This window comes from Crinia signifera, chromosome 9 (assembly GCF_055691185.1).
Source record: "Crinia signifera chromosome 9, ASM5569118v1, whole genome shotgun sequence".
Taxonomy (NCBI): Eukaryota; Metazoa; Chordata; class Amphibia; order Anura; family Myobatrachidae; genus Crinia; species Crinia signifera.
The window spans coordinates 128,837,664-128,859,892 of NC_139225.1; the positions used below are offsets into that span (position 1 = coordinate 128,837,664).

Here is a 22,229-nt window from a genome sequence, read left to right on the forward strand (position 1 = left end):
TCACCTGTACTAGCAATGTCACCTTCCTAATCCTCACCTCTACTAGCAATGTCACCCTATTAACCCTCACCTGTACTAGCAATGTCACCCTCCTAATCCTCACCTGTACTAGCAATGTCACCTTCCTAATCCTCACCTCTACTAGCAATGTCACCCTACTAATCCTCACCTGTACTAGCAGTGTCACCCTCCTAATCCTCACCTGTACTAGCAATGTCACCCTCCTAATCCTCACCTGTACTAACAATGTCACCCTTCTAATCCTCACCTGTACTAGCAATGTCTCCTTCCTAATCCTCACCTGTACGAACAATGTCACCCTCCTAATCCTCATCTGTACTAGCAATGTCACCCTACTAACCCTCATCTGTACTAGCAATGTCACCCATCTAATCCTCACCTGTACTAGCAATATCACCTTCCTAATCCTCACCTGTACGAACAATGTCACCCTCCTAATCCTCATCTGTACTAACAATGTCACCCTCCTAATCCTCACCTGTACTAGCAATGTCACCCATCTAATCCTCATCTGTACTAGCAATGTCACCTTCCTAATCCTCACCTGTACTAACAATGTCACCTTCCTAATCCTCACCTGTACTAGCAAAGTCACCCTATTAACCCTCACCTGTACTAGCAATGTCACCCTCCTAATCCTCACCTGTACTAGCAATGTCACCTTCCTAATCCTCACCTCTACTAGCAATGTCACCCTATTAACCCTCACCTGTACTAGCAATGTCGCCCTCCTAATCCTCACCTGTACTAGCAATGTCACCCTCCTAATCCTCACCTGTACTAACAGTGTCACCCGCCTAATCTTCACCTGTTCTGGCAGTGTCACCTTCCTAATCCTCACCTGTACTAACAATGTCACCCTTCTAATCCTCACCTGTACTAGCAATGTCACCCTCCTAATACTCACCTCTACTAACAATGTCACCCTATTAATCTTCACCTGTACTGGCAGTGTCACCTTCCTAATCCTCACCTGTACTAACAATGTCACCTTCCTAATCCTCACCTGTACTAACAATGTCACCCTCCTAATCCTCACCTGTACTAACAATGTCACCCTCCTAATCCTCACCTGTACTAGCAATGTCACCCTCCTAATCCTCACCTCTACTAACAATGTCACCCTATTAATCTTCACCTGTACTGGCAGTGTCACCTTCCTAATCCTCACCTGTACTAACAATGTTACCTTCCTAATCCTCACCTGTACTAACAATGTCACCCTCCTAATCCTCACCTGTACTAGCAATGTCACCCATCTAATCCTCATCTGTACTAGCAATGTCACCTTCCTAATCCTCACCTGTACTAACAATGTCACCCTCCTAATCCTCACCTGTACTAACAATGTCACCCTACTAATCCTCACCTGTACTAGCAAAGTCACCCTATTAATCCTCACCTGTACTAGCAATGTCACCCTCCTAATCCTCACCTGTACTAACAGTGTCACCCTCCTAATCCTCACCTGTATTAGCAATGTCACCCTACTAATCCTCACCTGTACTAACGGTGTCACCCTCCTAATCCTCATCTGTACTAACAGTGTCACCCTCCTAATCCTCACCTGTACTAGCAGTTTCACCCCCCTAATCCTCACCTGTACTAACAGTGTCACCTTCCTAATCCTCATCTGTACTAACAGTGTCACCCTCCTAGTCCTCACCTGTACTAACAGTGTCACCCTCCTAATCCTCACCTGTACTAGCAGTGTCACCCTCCTAATCCTCACCTGTACTAAGTGTCACCCTCCTAGTCCTCACCTGTACTAGCAGGGTTACCCTTCCTAATCCTCACCTGTACTAACAGTGTCACCCTCCTAGTCCTCACCTGTACTAACCGTGTCACCCTCCTAATCCTCATCTGTACTAAAAATGTCACCCTCCTAATCCTCACCTGTACTAGCAATGTCACTTTACGAATCCGCCCCTGTCCCCTGTACTCGCACTGGTAGCCTTCTAATTCTCACTGCACTGTTTTGTTGCTAAATGGGGATCTACCGGTATTTAAGGACACCATTCCATATACCCACAAGCACTATTATTTTATTTTTTTTACATATATTTGACTTTCAGAGAGATGAACAAATCAAGGCACATATTATGTAGTCGGTACAATAAATGACCAAAGTGGAAACCATTAAAGCATATCACAAAATGGATGCATGTAAAACGTATATTAAAAGTTTTACCAGTACTGTGAAAACTCTGATTCTCTAGTATTTTTAAGACATTCATCCTATTAAACATGTTGCGGTAACTAGAAAGCTCTATTGCTACACGGGGTGATGTTTGGTTTAACCCAGGGTTAAGCATCCTGTGGCACTCAGGAAGGTTTAACAAAAAAAAAAAAATGTTCAAAAAAAATCAACGAGATGCAGTTATAATCCCTGCGGTCGGGAAGCCAGCTACCGGAATCCCGGCTGCCACCAGAACTAAACGCATCAGGACAACGAGGCCAGAATCTTGAAAACCGGCTTAGTGTTCGGCTGCGGGGGGAGAGAAGGATACGGTAAGGCTGTGTTGGGGGTTAGGCGGTGGGGTATGGGGGTTAGAGAGAGTGTATGTCATGCTGCAAGGGGGGGGGGGAGGGGGCAAGAAGGGGAAAGGTCTATTTGGGTTCTTGACAATTGAGCCTCACATGAGAAAATATATATTTACTTCCTCATCAAAAATATGCATGCTCATTATGTTCTCCATTTTTCTACAGGTATCAGCCACCCCACTAACTCATGACTAATTCATTACTAATTGTCCTCTGTGAAGTTGGTTGATAGCAAAAGTTTGTTAGACAAATCTTTGTATTGACCTAAAACATATTTATACATCTAGGCCACCTCTAAAGTGGCTTTTGTCCAAAGCAAACAACCACTGTTTTTTGAAGTTCTCTTGTGGCTTATTTATTACGCTCATTATTGGGGACTATGAGGCCCCCAATAATTACGTTTTGAACTTGCTGTGGGTGCGGAAGCAATTCATCATTCCTACGGCAGGGAGACAGCGGATCCAAAAGTCATCTGTCCCCACAAATCCTCTCATCTCTACTTCAGCAGTGGTATAACTACTCGTCAGTGCCGATGTGCATGCGCGACCTCTGCTGAAGGGACTCCACAACTGGGACTAATTCAAATAGGTAAGGCGGGGGTCCAGGAACAATGGGCCTGATTCAGACCTGTTTGCTAGGCTGCGTATGTTCGCAGCCTAGCAAACAGGTAAACGCCGCCCGCCCGCTGGCCATTTGCATGCGAGGGGATGTGCTGACCATCCAATGTTTTTTTTCCTTGTTTGCAGATAAAAGTGACCGACGTTTATCTTGACCGGAGATGGCTGAATTCGCAGCAGGCGCTGAAGTCATGTGACCTCAGCCGCCTGCCCCGAGCAGGCATCGACACGTCTGCATTGGCAAGGGAATTCCCAGCGTTTTTATGGGCTTGCTAGAGAGGCCTCTTAGACCATCAAATGATTTCACATTTTGACCTTCGTGTGGGTGGCGTTTCGATGCGAATTTACGGATCAACCAGAATCACCTCCTAAGTCCGCAGTTAGGCGGTACAGTGTACTATGGATTGATAGTTTGCCTCTCATCATGCGTTTATGTATTTTATACGTTTTGTATAGAGATTGCAGGCTAATGCTTTAATTAGTGCAACTGTAATTGTAGGTATTTGTATCCTTATCGTTGTTTTTTATTGCTGTAGGCTGCCTCTCCACTTTGTAAATGGAACAATGGCTTAGTGTGCTTTATGACCCATTAAATTGTGCAGTGTATTGCCGCTTTCAATGCACTTAATGTGTGAATGAGACGGGATCGGATTTCTATCTCTTTTTTCACCTGAATTAAATCCCGTCCGGCTCTTTCACAGATCGGCTGCTATTTAGTTTTGTTGAGCGTCCACTGGCATGTGTTGCTCGCAATATGTCCTCTTCACCCCGTGGCTTTCCCGACACCGGTCTCCCGAAAGCGGCAGGGCAATTCATGTCTCCAGGACCCATTGTACAGTATGCTGTATTAGCCTTGTGGTAGCCAGCCCACAGTGTCTGTATTATTGGTACTACCAACTAAATATTGTCTTTTGGATAACTTTGCTTTTATCTGAATAAATGAGATGGCTTAATGAACCATGTAGCGCCCCCTCCCTATCTTTTTTATGTCTAGATCAGTGGTTCCCAACCTTTTTTGTCTCCCGTACCCCTTGATTAGGCTTTTCATTTATGAGTACCCCCTCGTGAAATTTTTAGGGGGCGTGACCTAAAAAGGGGTGTGGCTTAACAGGGGCAAGTCATACTGGCAATGAAGAGAAAAAAAAAAGTGCAACCACTTGACCGCAATATAAGCTCAGCCCATTCTGCGGACAGCATATAAAATAACAGAACCTTGACAAATCTCTATTACTGAAGCAACAGACATTCCAACGGATCACGTTAGCCTTCCAATAGTGCCAGATACACATATGCCCCCAAAAGTGCCAGATACACATATGCCCCCAAAAGTGCCAGATACACATATGATCCAATGGTGCCAGGTATGCCCGCACAGTGCCAGAAACGGGAATGCCACCACGGTGCCAGGTACTGGGTATGTGCCCACAGTGCCAACAATGCCCCTACAGTGCCAGCAACAAGTATACCCCCATAGTGCCAGCAACAAGTATGCCCCACAGTGCCAGCAATGCCCCACAGTGCCAGTAACAAGTATGCCCCACAGTGCCAGCAATGCCCCACAGTGCCAGCAACAAGTATGCCCTACAGTGCCAGCAATGCCCCACAGTGCCAGTAACAAGTATGCCCCACAGTGCCAGCAATGCCCCACAGTGCCAGTAACAAGTATGCCCCACAGTGCCAACAACGCCCCACAGTGCCAGCAATGCCCCACAGTGCCAGCAATGCCCCACAGTGCCAGCAACAAGTATGCCCCACAGTGCCAGCAATGCCCCACAGTGCCAGCAATGCCCCACAGTGCCAGCAACAAGTATGCCCCACAGCGCCAGCAATGCCCCACAGTGCCAGCAATGCCCCACAGTGCCAGTAACAAGTATGCCCCACAGTGCCAACAATGCCCCACAGTGCCAGCAATGCCCCACAGTGCCAGTAACAAGTATGCCCCACAGTGCCAGTAACAAGTATGCCCCACAGTGCCAACAACGCCCCACAGTGTCAGCAATGCCCCAGTGCCAGCAACGCCCCACAGTGCCAGTAACAAGTACGCCCCACAGTGCCAGCATTGCCCCACAGTGCCAGCAACAAGTATGCCCCACTGCCAGCAATGCCCCACAGTGCCAGCAATGCCCCACAGTGCCAGTAACAAGTATGCCCCACAGTGCCAGCAATGCCCCACAGTGCCAGCAATGCCCCACAGTGCCAGCAACAAGTATGCCCCACAGTGCCAGCAATGCCCCACAATGCCAGCAATGCCCCACAGTGCCAGCAACAAGTATGCCCCACAGTGCCAGCAATGCCCCCATAGTATTTCCCAGCAGCAGCACACTCACCATTGACGCTGCTGCTGGGGAGAGGACAGTCCAGTGCCCCCCTGCCATGTAGCTGCCGCGCTGCAGTGCTTCTCTCAGGGAAAGAGAGTACAGCACACTGCGTATCTCTCCTTCCCTTCAGTGTGACTGGGCTGCCCGTCAATCAAAGTTCGCGGGCCGGCTCCTGATTGGCTGCCGGCCCGCAAGCTCTGATTGATTGGCGGACGGGCGGCCAGTCACAGGGAAGCACACCGAGGGGTAGGAGAGATGCGCAATGCACTCTCCTCCCCTCCATCGACCTGTCTGACTGCCGCGGCCGCCATTACAGGCCGGGCGGCGGCGTACCCCCCAGCGTGTGGACCCGTACCCCCAGGGGTACGCGTACCACAGGTTGGGAACCGCTGGTCTAGATTGTTACCTCTGTGGCTCCAGTTGGTGTTGCTCACTAGAGAGGGAGCTGCAGCCGATATATAATCAGGACTTTGGTGCGATTAACTCTTCATGTTTCACAAGGAGTTTTGTTTGCTGGACTTGTACTATTTTTATCTGTGCTTGAATAACACATATATATATACATACAAATAAAAGAAGGGGCTAATAGAAGTGTTAGCAACCTCTGGTATCTAGAATAATTTAATCTAAGACATTAATTAAAAATTGCTAAAATGAGAAAGGCACAAGATTACATTTTTTTTGTAACAAATTTTTTACTTATTTAACCCCTTCCGTGGCAATCCTGAGAATTTTCCGGGCTGTGCCTCAGTGCCCAGTCTGGCAAGCCCGGAAAATTCTCGGGATTGCCACTATTTAGAGCCGGCTCCCTCCCCTCTGCCGCTCCTCCTCCCTCCTCCCCTCTGGCCTTTCTATAGAAGTCTCCAGCACCGGCTTATGACAAGCCGGCTGCCGGGGACAGGAGGGGGCACCGGGCCGGGCAGCGGCTGATTGACAGTTCAGCGGCGCTTCCCAGATCCGAGGAGGCAGTGGTGTTTTTTTTTAAGGGAACACTCCCCATTAAAAACTCGCCCAGTGGGGAGCACTCTCCCCCCTCCCCCCCCCCAAAAAAAAAAAACACCACTGAAAGGGTCAATGTAGATCAAAAACATTTTTTTTAAAGTAATAAAAAATATACATTTAACAACACTTGACAATAAACAAAGAACACTAATAAAATTCCTTTTCTTTAGCAGTAGCAGGGTAATGTGGGAATTTCATTTCTGTTCTTTGTTTATTGTCAAGTGTTGTTAAATTTATATTTTCATTTGATCATTTGATCTACATTAAATAAGTAAAAAATTTGTTACAAAAATATTTTAATCTTTCTCATTTAACCAACTTTTAATTAATGTCATAGATTAAATTATTCTGGATACCAGAGGTCGATAAAAAAAAATGGATTAATTCAGACTGGAGTTGTCTCTTCTTTTTGAGAGCTTTGAGTGCCGCTGTTGTGTATATATATATATATTTTTTTTTTTACACTCACCCTCCTGTAGACAGAATAGTGGAAGAACCGGCACTTCAAGTATAAAGTTCCAACGTAATTTTCTTAAGGCATGAGAGAAATTTACACACAGGGCCCAACAGCCTGTGAGGAAGACTGTAGTGCAGTTGAAACGGCTGTTGGGCTGTGTGTGGACATTTCTCTCATGCCTTAATAAAACAATGTTGGAACTTTATACTTGAAGTGCCGGTTCTTCCACTATTCTGTCTACAGGAGGGTGAGTGTGAATATTTATCTTTTATGACACCACAAATACAAGCTTTTACTACAGGAGGAAATTTTGTGTGCGGTCTTCAATGACATTATATATATATATTGCAAAACTACCCGCGGTTTGCAGTTAAATTGCTGGCACTTTAATATTTCAAGGCAAAAGCCACAGTTTATTACATTTAGCCATGTCTACATATGCTCCATCCCGCTACCCTTTGTTTTCCTTTCCTTCCATAAATTCTTACTAATATTTCCCCTAGTCCCAGCACTCTCATCTTATGCTTTATCATTTTATGTTTTGCGAGGTTGCCCCTGAAACTATTTTATGTCCTCTCATTGGTACAGGTCATTACCCCACCTCTGATTACTACTTACCCACAGTGGTTACCAATGTGCTGGAGAAAAAGAGGGAAGATGCCAGGTCCCATTTACTGTCGTTTGAGGAGTTCTGCAGGACAGAGACTCCGTACTTGTTGGCGCTGATGACTTTCTCCAGGAAGGCCTCCAGACCACTCTCGTTCAAACATGAACTTTGCTGCAAGAATGACTGTTTCATTCTCTTTAGCTCATTCCGCAAAGCTTCTTCATATGGACCCTCAATCTTGGAGACCACCAAAGCACCCAACAGAAGGTAGATCAAATAGCCACCAATTAGAAGTGTAAGCACGAGCCAGGACTTCATGATAGAACTGTAAGGAAGAACAGGCAGGTTAGTCCGGGTTTATTACATTTTCTAATATAGAGGGGTATTCAATGCTCTGACAGTGCATTGCAGCAGGAGCCGACCGGGACCGTGACGGTCAGGCAGGTCCCGGCAGAGAGCCGGTCGAGACGCAGAACGCGGGTAACTATAGCCCTGCAGCCCCCCGGCGCCCCCAATTTCTCTGAGCCCCCCACCACTGCGGGGGCTGCGGAGCTATAGTTACGCCAATGCCATCAGGACTATAACTGCATCCCAATTCAGGTAAGGTAGCTTCTAGATTTGGTTTTCTACCTAGAAGGATTGCCATGGTCTAGCGACCACCACAAATATGTATAAGAATGTGTATAAGAGGAGGTCTGTGTGTAGACAAGTACTGATACATATGCGGTAACTCATTACTATGAGATTCCAATGAAAAGGAATGTAACACCCTGACACCAGGAGATAATTAGCAGCCATTAAATTCCAGACCCCTCATTCTGCACAGGTGTGTGATCCTGGGTGGCACTTTTCCCCTGTTCCATACCGTACATGTTCTATAATAAAGCTCTTTATACAGGATGCATAACACTACTATACCCATCTTATTCTATTTGTGCAGAAGGTGTGAATATACATTTTTGCTCAACCACAATCGATTATTTCAGTACAATTAGTGGTTTTGTGATGTGTCCTACAATCTAATACCCCTTTCACACAGCACTTGTTAAACGGTATATTGCCGTTTTTTTCCCATTTCAAAACGTTTAAGGCTGCAGTGGGAAAGCGCCAGAGTTGATTTACCGGTTAAAGATAACCTGTATTTCAAAATGTTTAAAAAGCAGAGTCCTACACGTTTCAGAGCCATTTTTATGCAGTAAGAATGGCTCTGAAACGGTATTTAGTAAAATCAACAGACTACAGACCTGCGATAGGCTGTCCCCTGCATTCTGCCTTGAAACGTGTTCAGGGGATTAAACGGGTGGACTGATGTGAATGGTACTTAAACCAGTGGCGTAGCTTGTGTAAGGCAGCCCCCGCTGCCGCTTGGGGGAGCAAGCGACAGCGGGGTCTGTGTGGGCGCAGGGCTCTCATGGCTGTGGATCAGGGAGACGGAGGAGGGGTTACCTCGTCTCCCTGTCAGTGCAGCAGCGGCTGGCGTCTAAAGTTAAACTCACCCCCCCCTTCCTGCCAGCGTGCAGCAGGAGCGTCTGGACTCCGGTGTCTAAACCCGCCCCCACACACAAACCTGTAAGTGCGCAGAGGCGGCCGGCTTCTCCCGTTCTCCGTGCGGGCTGGGAATCCTCCGTAAACACTGACAGCCTGAAACTCCGTCCGCACAGGCTGTCAGTCAGATTAATGTTTCTGCTACTGGGCACGGAACTATTCCCTTGACGCGAGTCCTCCTCCCCCTCCAAATACTTACGTGTTCTATGTTCAGGGCAGACAGTTTAACTATATGAGACCCTTCTTTACTACTGCTGATTTTTTTGTATGTGTATGTATATATGTGTGTGTGTGTGTGTGTGTGTATGTATATATATATATATATACACACACACACACACACACACACACACACACACACACACACACATCGTTACTAGGCAACTAGGGCATAAAGATTTGTGGCATAATGTGTAGCAAAAACATGGAGCAAAAATTACAAAAATGGGCCATGAGTCAGGCATTTCTTTTTCCTGTGGTGGCCAAAGTTTGTGCATGTTGTAAAACAGGTATAAAGTAATCTTTTTTTGCAAGACCACAGCCCTTGCAGCAAGGTCACAAACCTGTTTTTCAGAAACATGCATATGCTTTATTTTGAAAATATCTATGGGGGCACCATTGCCTAAAACCTCCCTGTTTGTTTTACCAAAATGCTATGGGGAGGGGGCGCCAGGAACTTTTTTGGCAGGGGGGAGCAAAATTTCTAGCTACGCCCCTGACTTAAACGGTATTTAAAACAGTAATCTACTGAAATGTGAAGCCTCAGACCGGTTTTAAATACCGTTTAAAAATACAGGTTTTTGAAACGTTTTGGCAGTGTGAAAGTGGTATTAGTGCTACAAGAAAGATGTCCTTTTTTTAATCAGAAGTCTTCCACCTGGAGCAGCATCAACATATCTTGGTAGACGTCAGTGCATGTTGGAACTACAGCTACAGTGCCACATGTTTATATGTATGTATCTTTCTTAAATGACAATGGGTTTAAATCCAGTGTAGAATGTAGGTAACAATGAAAGAACGGGAAAAAGGAAAGAACATGGTGCTTTAGTGGTCAGAATTACTACCAGTGATCACTGTGTGGCCTGTCTCACTATGCCAGAGTAATGAATTCCTTTATGACCAAGTTCCTATCAGTGTGGAGTTTGTATGGTCTCCCATTGTCTGAGTGGGTTTCCTACCATAGTCTGAGAAAAAGGAAAATAGTTTGGTGATCTTGGTTCTGATTAACGTGGACAATGTTATTTGTCTGGTTCTGAATTTAGATAGTACATGGGACAGGTACTAGTATGAATGGCTTCATATCCTCTCTGTAGTAAAATTGTGGCAGTGTATAAAATAATAGTAACCAAATATATTATTTCTAGAAGGTGATTTTTGGGGACGATCCCTTGTATTACCAGCAGATGAGCGGCTTTGCGGGCAGCTTTCCAGCCTACTACAAACCACCAACCTCGCTATAAAATTAATCGTATTTTATTCGCATGTGAAATTTCCGCATGGGCCACCTAGTAATAATAATATAAACTTCAGATTCTGAAAAGCAGATAACAAGTAGAGGGTACAAGCATTGGGCCTCCTGCTTATTATAGTGCATTGGGTACTCTTTACCTAGAACGGCGCCCATCGGGGTGATCGCGGGATCGCGGGCAGTACATAAACGGCCGCGACGCGATGCCCGCGATCACCGCGATTTTCCCATAGGGAACAATGTTAAAAAGTCAGATTGATCGCGATTTTGCATTCAATGCCTCAATGCCCGCGATTTTACCATAGGAATCAATGTTAAATGGGCTACAGAGCCCAAATAGGCTCAATTAACCCTTAAATGTCACCCCAATTTTTTTACGCCACCCCACGATCCACGCCAACCCGAAGCGTGGCGAGCGCAGCGAGCCCGCGAGGGGCGTCGGTACGCGTCCTCCGACCTTTTCATGCCCTACTATCCACGTCGGCGTGGAGTTGAGAATAGAATAGTGTGGCGAGCGCAGCGAGCCACCGAGCCCGAAGCGTGGCGAGCGCAGCGAGCCCCGCGAGGGGACGCGGATACCTTCACAGTTATACGCGTCCCCTCGCGGACTTCACAGGTGTCCGTGGCGACGCCGACACCTGTGAAGCCCGCGAAGGGACGCGTTTACCTGTAAAGGTATCCGCGTGCGCTCACCACGCTTCGGGCTCGGTGGCTCGCTGCGCTCGCCACACTATTCTATTCTCAACTCCACGCCGACGTGGATAGTAGGGCATGAAAAGGTCGGAGGACGCGTACCGCCGCCGCTCGCCACGCTTCGGGTTGGCGTGGATCGTGGGGTGGCGTAAAAAAATTGGGGTGACATTTAAGGGTTAATTGGGTCTATTTGGGCTCTGTAGCCCATTTAACATTGATTCCTATGGGAAAATCGCGGGCATTGAGGCATTTAACATTAAAATCGCGATCAATTAGGCTTTTTAACATTGTTCCCTATGGGAAAATCGCGGTGATCGCGGGTACACGATTTTGATGTACCCGCGATTTACCCGCGATGACCGCGATTTTTTACCCCCGACGCCCGCGATTCTGATCGCGGGCGCCGTTCTAGGTAAAGAGTACCGTGCATTGTACTGTAATTACGCTCCAACAGGTCCTCGAGAGCCCGGCGTGCGTTGTGGGCTTAACTAGCACACATAGCATCGCATTGTATGCCTTGTGCATACGATGTGCATGCGATGCGATGCTGTGCTAGAAAAAGCTAGTACAGAAAGTATGTGCAGCACATACTTTTTGTACTGTATGATGAGGTGCCGCGGGAGCGCGCACCCCATCGTACAGCATCGCACCGCCCGCATCGGTGCGTGTGTGGCCTCCTTAAGAAGTCTCATCTATCAATCCCAGTACAGACTGTATCAGGGCGTTGCGGTCAGTAAATACGAGTGTCGTACGACCCTTGCCAACTACAGTATGTAAGACACAGAAATACCATTAGCTAGTGACACAAAATCCCGTAGAAGTGTCAGAATCTTTTTCTTATGCTAGTAATGCTGCAGTGTTACTTAAATGAAGCCCTTGAGATAATGCAGCCTACAATCAGCAAGGTCCTCAGTATACATTTTCTTTAGACCTCCAGGCATTGGGAGATGGACACAGCCCCTGCAGGAAGCATCTATAGTCAACAGTCCCCCACAGCTGCATGGCAGCTGTGAACGCGGTCAGAGGCGTAACTAATATTGTGGCGCCCCCCCCGCCAAAAAATTACCTAACCCCTCCGCATGCCGCCGCCGGCCCCGCATTCAGTCCGGCACCGCAGATAGCCTCCGGGCTCCGTCTCCTGCAGTAATGAAAAATGACACGACAAAATGGCTGCCCCCGTACAGCAGACAGTTTTTTTAGGGATGTTAGAGGAGGCGGCGGCCTCCTCTAGCATCCTTAAAAACTGTCTGCTATTAGGGGGCAGCCATTTTGTCGTGTCATTTTTCATTACTGCAGAAGACGGAGCACGGAGGCTATCTGCGGTGCCGGACTGAATGCGGTGGCGGCAGCATGTGGAGGGGTAAGGGGGGGGTCTGACTAGAGTGCCCGGGCACCGGGGGCACCCCGCTGGCGCTTGCTCCCCCAAGCAGCCGCGGTGGCTGCCTTACGGTAGCTACGCCTCTGAACGCGGTGCCGAAGACGCAGCATCGGCCAGCTAAGTGAACTCAGTATAGTCACCTCATCCCTGCTACCAAGGCCAGGAAATCTGCAACAGAGGGTGACTCAAGAGTGCCCCCTCACGCAGCCTTTTACTGCACCTCCCCATAACAGCATGTCAGTCATGCTGTGGATTTTGGGGAACTGTGACTGTCATTGCATCCACAGCTCCATCTGCACAAGTGAATATGTTTCAACTCGTACAAAAGCCTCATTCCTAGGAACAATACACCAGACATATTTACAATCATCTGGAGACAGCCAGGGTGGGACAGAGACAATGACTATTGGGTTCATTTACGAAGATGGTATGGTGCCCATAGCAACCAATTAGATTTGATTATCTCTTAGAGCAGTGGTTCCCAAACTGTGTGCCGTGGCTCCCTGGGGTGCCTCGGGACACATGCAGGGGTGCCCTGGGTTGGTGGTCCAGGACCAACTCAAATTATTAATGGTTAGTTATTAATGAGCAAAACCAGTGCTGGTGGCTGCCAATCATAAAATGTATACAAACAGAAGCAAATCCTGCCCTTTATCACGTAACTGACCCTAAGAATCGCATATAAACCCAATCTAATTTTTTTTTTTTTTGGCCTAGGGGTGCAATGAAAAAATTCTGATACTCTAAGGTGCCGTGATTCAAAAAAGATTGGGAACCCCTGTCTTAGAGGGACTAAATAAATAAGTAGAATCTGATTGGTTGTTATGGGCAACATCCCAACTGTACTTAGGCCCCTCTCTGACAGGCGGCCCCCAGCCAGAGCACAGTGACATCACTAGTTCTCCTGATTCTTGTACCAGTGTTAGCACAGATGCTGCTGCTATTCTTGCATATGACAAGATAAATCATTCGGCAGGTGAAGGTTGTCTTTGTTCCACTATTAGTAAACCATATATTAAGAGGGAAGTCCAGATAAAGAGTATTTTGTCCCTCCTGGAATGAGTCATGTTGTGTGGTGTGCACAAATATATATTTTTTTTTTACCCAGGCCCCCTTTCTTAAATGCCCCCGGGGCCCCCCAAGCCTTAATCGTCCCTGAAAGTGTCTATCAATGAAATGTCTCTGAAGCCATGTACACACGGCAGCAATATGGGCTGAAATCGCTGGCGACCATATTGCCAGTGATGGGAGTGTGCCCCAGCGATATATCGCCAGGTGCGTGCTCCCGTTTTCAGCCCCGTTATAATCACTGGTCGCAGAAGCTTGCTCCTGCGACAAGCTGATTACCTCTGCGGTTCCCCTGGCAGAGGGTTTTTTTCATCAGCGACCATCTCTGGTCGCCGATGAAAAGGAGACATGGAGCGATATATATCACTCGGTGATATAATCGCCCCGTGTGTACACACCTTTAGTACTCTATTGTTTGTTTGTTTTTGATAAGAAGTACTAGTAGTAACCTTCTATTAACCTGGGGGAGTTCCTGCTTTGATGAGACATTAAGCACATAAATGTAAACTGCAATAAAATAATCTGGCGCCATATCAGTTAATGGTGATATAGATATATATATATAATATTAGAATGCATCTGCTTGTTATAATTATGTGTCTCTGTCACTCACCTGCTCCGTCTCAGTCAGTCTCTCCCCGGTCTGTCAAATTCTCCTCTGGTCGCAGTCTGAGCTCCTATGGTGTCACTGTATTTATCTGCCTTCCTCTCTTGCATACAGACCTCACTCTTTCTGCATATCTGGCTGTCACATCATTTTTCTAGTCTCCCCTTGTTCTTTTTTCAGCAACGGTCTCCTATTCTCTGCCTGACATTCTGTCTGAGTGTCTTTCCCCTTTTCCCTGTCTCTCGCTCTCCTGCCCTCTGAACAAAAAAACTTTTAGCGAACAGGAAAAGTCAGAACTTCCTGAGGTGGCAGAGAGGGAGGAGAGAGGGCCGTGTAGGAGGAGAGACAGCACACAGTGTTGCAGGAGAGGCATTTTGCAAGTAGGGAGACATAGAGGGTGTGGATCAGTTATTCACCAGCAAGATGTTAGACAGTCATTATGTCGACACCATTAGGTCGACTTGCATTTAGGTCGACATGCAGGTAGGTTGACATGAGTCTATATCGACATGGGTTAGGTCGTCAGGGTCATAAAGTCATTAGGTCGACAATAAAAAAAGTCGACATTTTTTTAATTAGTTTTTCTTTTCTTTTTTTATCCTTAAGTCGACACAGTCAACATAAACACTAAAAACGTACCACCGCATCCCCTCGCCATACTTCGGGCACGGTACCTCGCTACGCTCGGCACACTATTTTATTCTCCCTACACGCCCTTATGGATGGTAGGGCATGGAATACCGCCTGTCAGCACGTCAGCTCAAAAAACAGTAAAAAAAAAAAAACATGTCGACCTAACCCATGTTAACCTAATGACACTGTTCCCCTAAATTCATGTTGACCTACTTGGTGGTGACCCAATGACCGTATCCTGACATAGGGGACAGGTATTGGGTGAGAGGAAATCTGCAGTTAAGAAGAGACAGCTGTGTAGAAGAGAAGAGAGAGAAGAGCAGGCAGAGACATAAGTCTTGTATGGGTTCCAAAACAATTTCCAGTGACCCATGTCCCCTGCACAGCACTAATGATAAAGTTCCACCTAGAATAGGGCTGGGCAACACCGGCCCTCCAGATGTTGATTAACTACACATCCCAGCATGCCTTGCATCAGTTTCAGCATGGCCACATAGCAAAACTAATGCAAAGCATCCTGGGATGTGTAGTTCCTTAACATCTGGAGGGCCGGTGTTGCCCAGCCCTGACCTAGGCAAGTATTCAATGCCGATGCGAGCGGCCGGCGAGGGGGTTAAACTGCGAGGATCACAGAAAACCAGTGATCCTCGCAGTTTAACCCCCGCGCCAGCCACTCGCACTATGCAACGTTCCGGGGGAATCCTCGCAGTCACAGAACGGCGAGGATTCCCCTAAACTGCGAGAGCCGAGGCTAGTGCAGCAAACTCGCTGTAATTAGCCTCGATTCTCGCAGTTTTTGGAGGCACATTCGCAAATTCCCCCTCGCTCAAAAAACGGAGCGAGGGGGAATTTGCGAATGAGGGGGGTCAGTTGAATACTGACAGGGTGAGCGGTGACTGCGAGCAAAAAGTCCTGCTCGCAGTCACCGCTCGCCCACGGCATTGAATATATGCCCTAGAATATATGAGAGTCCATCATTCTTCACAAGAGTAGACGTGACAGAAGTAACTGAAGACAGACATTTATTTTAGTGCAGAAAGTTCTGAGACTGGTACCTACACCAGGAGGGGGGTGGGGGGCTAAAGCTTAAGAGAGATTACAGCTTGTACAGTTTTGTAAAAGCTCTTTTTACAGTTGCTCGATGCATTCATTAAATATTTTACCACACGTGCTGTAAATCGGATTGGGTAACTAGAGGCAGAGAGTAACAGGAAAATAATTGGGTAGGGAAAGAAGAGAATGAAATCATCATCTGTAAATTCAGAGAAAATTGAAAGTGCTCTTACATATGGAATTGGTATGGAATCCCGGCGGTCGGAATCCCGACCACCAAAATCCCAACAGGGGGGGGGGGGGGGGGGAGAGACGTGGATCGCCCCCCCCCCCCCCCCCTGCAGGGATTTCAGAGTCGGGATTCCGACCGCCAGGAAAGTGACTACATCCCATACATACATGTCAGATATTACACATTTTATAGTGCTTACAGATATACTGTATATATACGTGGTTAGTATGTACTACTGGAACATCACAAGTGGTAACTACTGATAATCACTTTTACCAAGTCCCCTAGTAAGAAAAATCTGAAGAAAGTTATGTAAACTACTATACATTAAATGTCAATTATCATTACATATTACTAAAATATTTTTTTACTGAAACAGACTGTAAAGCTGATATTTCACATTAATGGGGCCATAACACATGGAAGCCAAGCCCAGTAGAAAAACTGGTGGGGGATGAGGAGAGCACACCGGTTGAAAATGGATGAATTGTCATTTGCTCCCATACACTGCCAGACAGATAAATCTTTAGTTGTGAAACACAGTCATTAACAGAAACAGCTGTGTAGGAGACTTCAAACTGGGTGATGAACAGCCAAACTGTGCTACAAAGTGAGGTTGCTGAAGACCGCTTCATGTCACCGCTCATACAACATGGCTGTCCTGTACACAGTACTGTATTTATATACATATATATCATAGTATGCCTGTATGTGGATGTATTAATTATTGCATGCAGGGGCAGAGCTTGTCCGAAAGCTCTTTTACTGCAAATTTCAGGGTATTTTTTGAGTAAAAGTCCAAGATTGTATTGTGAGGTCTCACTGGCACCCACGTATCGTCCCATCCCCCATCTAATCTTTAAGTAAAAAAATGCAAATTTAAGGTCTTTCAGAAGGATTTTGAAAATTTTCCAACAACTGCACATTTGTACATTCAGGGAATATAATATTTGATAAATGTGACTGTTAATGTCAAATCCCGGACCTCCAACACAGTGTCCTCCAAACTATGGCCCTTATTCTGATCGGTGCGGATATTCCCGCATTCTTACGGAGCGGTCCGTACGCCACGGTGTTTTGCCGCGTGCGGCCATCGTCCGTAGAAACGCCCACGTGTCCTCCGCATTCGGACGGACTCACTCTTTAAGAACAGGGCGTGTTTACGGACGACATACAAACCATGCGTGTGCGGGAGAAACACTCCGATTCTGCACGGTATTACAGAGTATTACAGAGTATGCTCGGGAATACCGCATCCGAACGGGAGCCAAGCGGTGCTACCGCCCGTAAGCGGAGTATTTACGCCAAACAACCCACTATGATGTATATTCTGCAATACATCACATGACCCACTTATTCAATTACCTATCCTCATAAAAAAATGCTTCTTTGGAATTGGAATCAATTAGATGCCAATATATACTTACAAGCATGCCTAACACATGCATTGCACACATTAACCCTTACAGCAAATCAACAGCAATGGTTTCAATTAAAGCACTGACAAGCGGCCTATTAGTGAGTAATGAGTAAAGGAGTAGATTCTATTGGGTTCAGGTGTTAATGCTTGTAGTCATTAGGCGGTACGTTCGCCTACCGCATGAACGAGTGGTGTCCGCAAAGCAATAGTACACTTGTGGACACCGCACATTTCTGCCCTTTTTGATCGCGTGCATTCGGAGTGGTATCCGAATGTACGCCCCCCAACATAAGTGTACTCCCCCGTGTCCGCCCATGTTTCCGCCCCGTTTTGCCCACTTTGAAACTACGCCCATGTGTCATTCCGCATGACGCCCATAATACGCCCATATTTCCCGACTGATTGCGGGGAACAGTTTTGGACGGGATTTGGCCGAACAGGTACGGAGTCAAGGCGTGGCACATGCGCGTTGCGTTCTCCACGCATGCGCAGACGCCGTAAAGACGCGATCCGAAAGTATGCGGTAAAGTACGCGTCAATCAGAATAAGGGCCTATGAATTGAATGCAATAGTTTGCATGATTACAAGCCTCCAAAAGACTATGGGGCCCATATATTATTGATCGCATTTACAATGCAATATGATTGGAATATTACCGCCCAGGATCGCATTGTAAAGGAGCCCATCCCTGCAATGTGCTCAGCCGGAAGCTGGGGGGGGGGGGAATCTGCGCTGACCCCCCCGCTGACCGCACTGCCCTGGCAGCAGTGCGATCAGGAGCCAATAGGCTACAATGGGCTATCGCCACCTTAGAATGACGATAGCCCAGGGATGCGTAGCTGGGCTGCCCGATGTTGATACATCGGCCAGCTTCGCATCCCCCATAGAAATCCCCCTTTCTCCCTATACATGAACATTGAACCATCGTCCAGATCCTTGGTAATGTGTACCTACCCCATGCTTACCCATTGAGCCTTTGCTATATTTTATTCCAGGAGTGAGCAATCCAATCAGCTTTTTATTATATTGATGTATTATTGTATTGTACAGGTCGAGTATCCCGTATCCGAATATCCGTTATCCGAATTATTCCGAAATACGGACATTCCAGAAAGTGAAAAAAAAATTTTTTTTTGCTAAAAACTCACTGGGGACATATGTAACAGCATCACTGGGGACATTATATGTAACTGGCACTATATATGTGCAAGACAATGATTGCTTGGCATTCAAATTCAGTGCTGAGATAGTACACACATTTTGTTTCACGTTTTGAAACCTTGTTTTTTGAACAATTAAAATATATTTGTGTGTATTTTATGTGGTAATAAAATATATTGGTGTGTATATTATGTGTTTATACAGCATAAATGCAAGATACTTCAAAATACATCATTGAAATATTAAAATATTCCGAAATACGGAATAATCCGTTATCCAAAATTCTCCTGGTCCCGAGCATTTTGGATACGGGATACTCAACCTGTATTTCTTTTTTACATAAATATGATTACATTTAATTGACTGTGTGTCATTCATTGTAGGAGAGAGGCGCTGTTCTCCAATACATTCTTTTATCCCGTACACAGGGTCTGCAGAGCATCTCAGCACAGTGGTTAGGTTTGCCATTATTTCCAGGACTAAAGCTGACTACACACTTCAAATAATGTATTGTCCAATCTGGCTGGTTGGAGCAAAAATCTGGTAATGTACTGTATGGGAGCAAATGACAACTGACCATTTGTTCCTAAACTCCAGAAAACTGTCAAAATTTGTCATTCAGACAAATTGGTTAAATCAATGGATTTAACAAATCCAATTGGTCTGAATGACAATTGTTGCCATTTTTTTCATCATTTTGGAGCAAATGGTCAGTTGCTCCCGTATGTTAACAGATTTTACCGTGCATGCACAGACACACACACACACACACACACACACACACACACACACACACACACACACACACACACACACACACACACACACACACACACCCCCCCCCCCCCCCCCCCCCCGGCTCAGCACATAGCAGGGCGGGTTTCTTTCAGAGCCCTGTCCCTGCGCTTCAGAGATGATACATCCCGCCCACGGGATTGCATTTTACAGAGCGATCCTGTGCGGTAATATTCCGCCCAGATCACATTGTGAATGCGATCAATGATAAATGGGCCCCTTAGTCAGCTCAACGCCGCTTTCTATTCATGTTTCTCTACCAGGCTGTGAGTGAACTGCAGAGCTTAGTCACACAGGTGAGTCATGATCAAAGTCCCATCTAGTAAGTTTCTCTACCTGGAAGTCATCTCCCAGCAGCAGGTAAGTATGCAGGGGACAGGTGTTATACAGTAGGCCTAATTGCCTACTACGAAGGCTTTATCTTCAGGGGCTGGCCAAGAGGGTAGAGGTAAGTAAAGGGTAATGAAGGCCCTATTGCAAAATGCACAGGAAAGGGGGATATTAGAGACAAAGGGTATGATGTCCCATAGATTGCATCTGCAAAGGTGCCCACAGCAAATGCGATCCATGTCATGACACGGATCTGCCCACCTTTTCATGTTCTTTGATTGGATAAAAAAAATAATTGGACACATTAAATGGTTTCATCCACTGTATGTGGGCTTTAAATTTACTTTAATTGTGACACAGGAATAAATCCTACTTCCAAAAGGATTGCATTAGGCGGAATATAAGGGCCCAGGCTCCTATTGGGAGCATATGCAGGGACATATGCTTAGCCGGACACCTGGGGGGACTTCGCATGCACGGCAGTGCGATCAGTATCCCATAGGCTACAATGGGCTACCGCCACCTCAGAATGGCGATAGCCCAGGGATGCGAAGTGCAGCTGCCCGATGTTGATACATCGGGCAGTTTGCATCCTCCATAGAAACCTAAGAGGGATGCAGCCGGTGGCAGTACAGAAGGGTTCGATTCCTGCTGCAGTCCCTCCTACATACACTTGGGTGATACATAATATTCACAGCTAATTTCAGAAAATGGGTGTTTAGGGATTTAGCTACAAATATTGAATGATAAATGGGCCCCTAGAGCCCGATTCCGATTGTTATGTAATACCGATGTTCACGCAGCAGAGCATTTATCAGTAGTACAATGCCGTTCACAGATATATCGCTGGTATGCACTGGTTGATGTTCCATCGATATTTTGCCCGTTCAATTGAATGGTCGATATATCAGCCAGTGTGTACCCAGCTCAACAATACAGGATGCAGTCATAGTACACGGCTCATTGTTAAACAGAACATATTATGAGGGCAACATTAATAGTTTACATTTAAAAAAGGCAGCAATAACATTTATTTAAACTAGAATATGTTCACAATATATATATATATATATATATATATATATAGTTTACTTTAGTTATTTATATATCGATAGTGTCACCTCACGTTTATACACAGAAGCGCCACACTTTTTTCTTAAACATTATTTCGATATGAAAACAATGGATTGGCGAGATTTATAAACCAGCGATTTAGAGTAGATTGCAAATTATTAGGAAATCGCTGACCTTGGAGGTAAAAACTAAGGTGATTTTTAGCAATTTCAATACCGCCGGGAACAGTATTTGGCAATCTCTGCTGCTGGGGGTTGGGATTAGGCAGCTGCACATAGGGATGTCCACTGGCCATCAAAGTTTAAAAAAAAGAAGTATATAAAAAAGAAATAGTTGACCCATTGTCAATCATCGATGGTTTCACTACATCAAAGTTACACATCAATGGTAGCCTACCGATGGCCATCCCTAGCTGCACATACAAACAGCAGGCATGGGTAATGGGTCGACATACGCCTAGGTCTACACTTCAAATAGGTCCACACAGCTAAGCTCGACACAAGCATTAGGTCAAAAATGGGAAGGTCAACAGTCAAAAGTTTGACATAAGGGGCCAAATGTAATAGGGTGAGAGTTTCAGAAAGTGAGAGATTTTGGGAGAGTTTTCCCATGTTTTTTAAAGCAGCAATCAATTACATGGCAAAATCAACCTGGTTTTGCAGTGTAATTGATTGCTGCTTTAAAAAAAAAAAGGGGAAAACTCTCCCAAAATCTCTCACTTTCTGAAACTCTCACCCTATTACATTTTGGCCCAAGGTTTTCAAGAGTACCGTGCTTCAGGAACACAATGATATACTCCCACAACGCCTTGGTGGATGGTAGTGTATGAAATAACGCCTGTCAGCACAAGTAGTTGGCTAGAAAAAAAAAACAGAGTGAAACACTCATGTCGACCTTTTGACTGTCGGCATTACCATTGTCAACATAATGCTTGTGTCGACCTTCCGACCTTATCCATGTTGACCTATTTCAGGTGTCAAACTAATGCATGTCATCCTAGTGAGCATACCCCCAAAACAGCACACGCGCGCCCGCCGTCTCCACAACGCGCATGACGTGTATTGGGTGAGCCAGGGTTGGTTGCAATGAGACAGCCGGGCGCGCTAGGCCCGGCAGCTGAGGGAAGCCGCCGGAACATTAAAGAGAAGACTTGGAACTTTGCGATCTGTCATGACACGTGTCTCTCGGAGAGCCCCACCCACCTGT

General features: G+C 46.2%; 1 protein-coding gene across 4 annotated transcripts in view; it reads right to left on the bottom strand.

Moving 5' to 3' along the window:
* Positions 1-22,229, bottom strand: part of KCNK6 (potassium two pore domain channel subfamily K member 6) — a 53,308-nt gene that overhangs the window by 30,976 nt on the left and 103 nt on the right. The window contains exons 1-2 of one of the 4 annotated variants that reach the window (XM_083159759.1): positions 22,033-22,176; positions 7,578-7,891 (exon numbers count right to left, since the gene is read on the bottom strand). In XM_083159759.1, the coding sequence (XP_083015885.1) occupies positions 7,578-7,891; positions 22,033-22,076 (358 nt within the window). In that variant the 5' untranslated portion in view covers positions 22,077-22,176. Of the gene's footprint in view, positions 1-7,577; positions 7,892-14,331; positions 14,784-21,197; positions 21,297-22,032; positions 22,177-22,229 lie in introns of those variants that run through there. The other 3 variants (XM_083159762.1, XM_083159761.1, XM_083159760.1) reach the window with 3 other exon arrangements.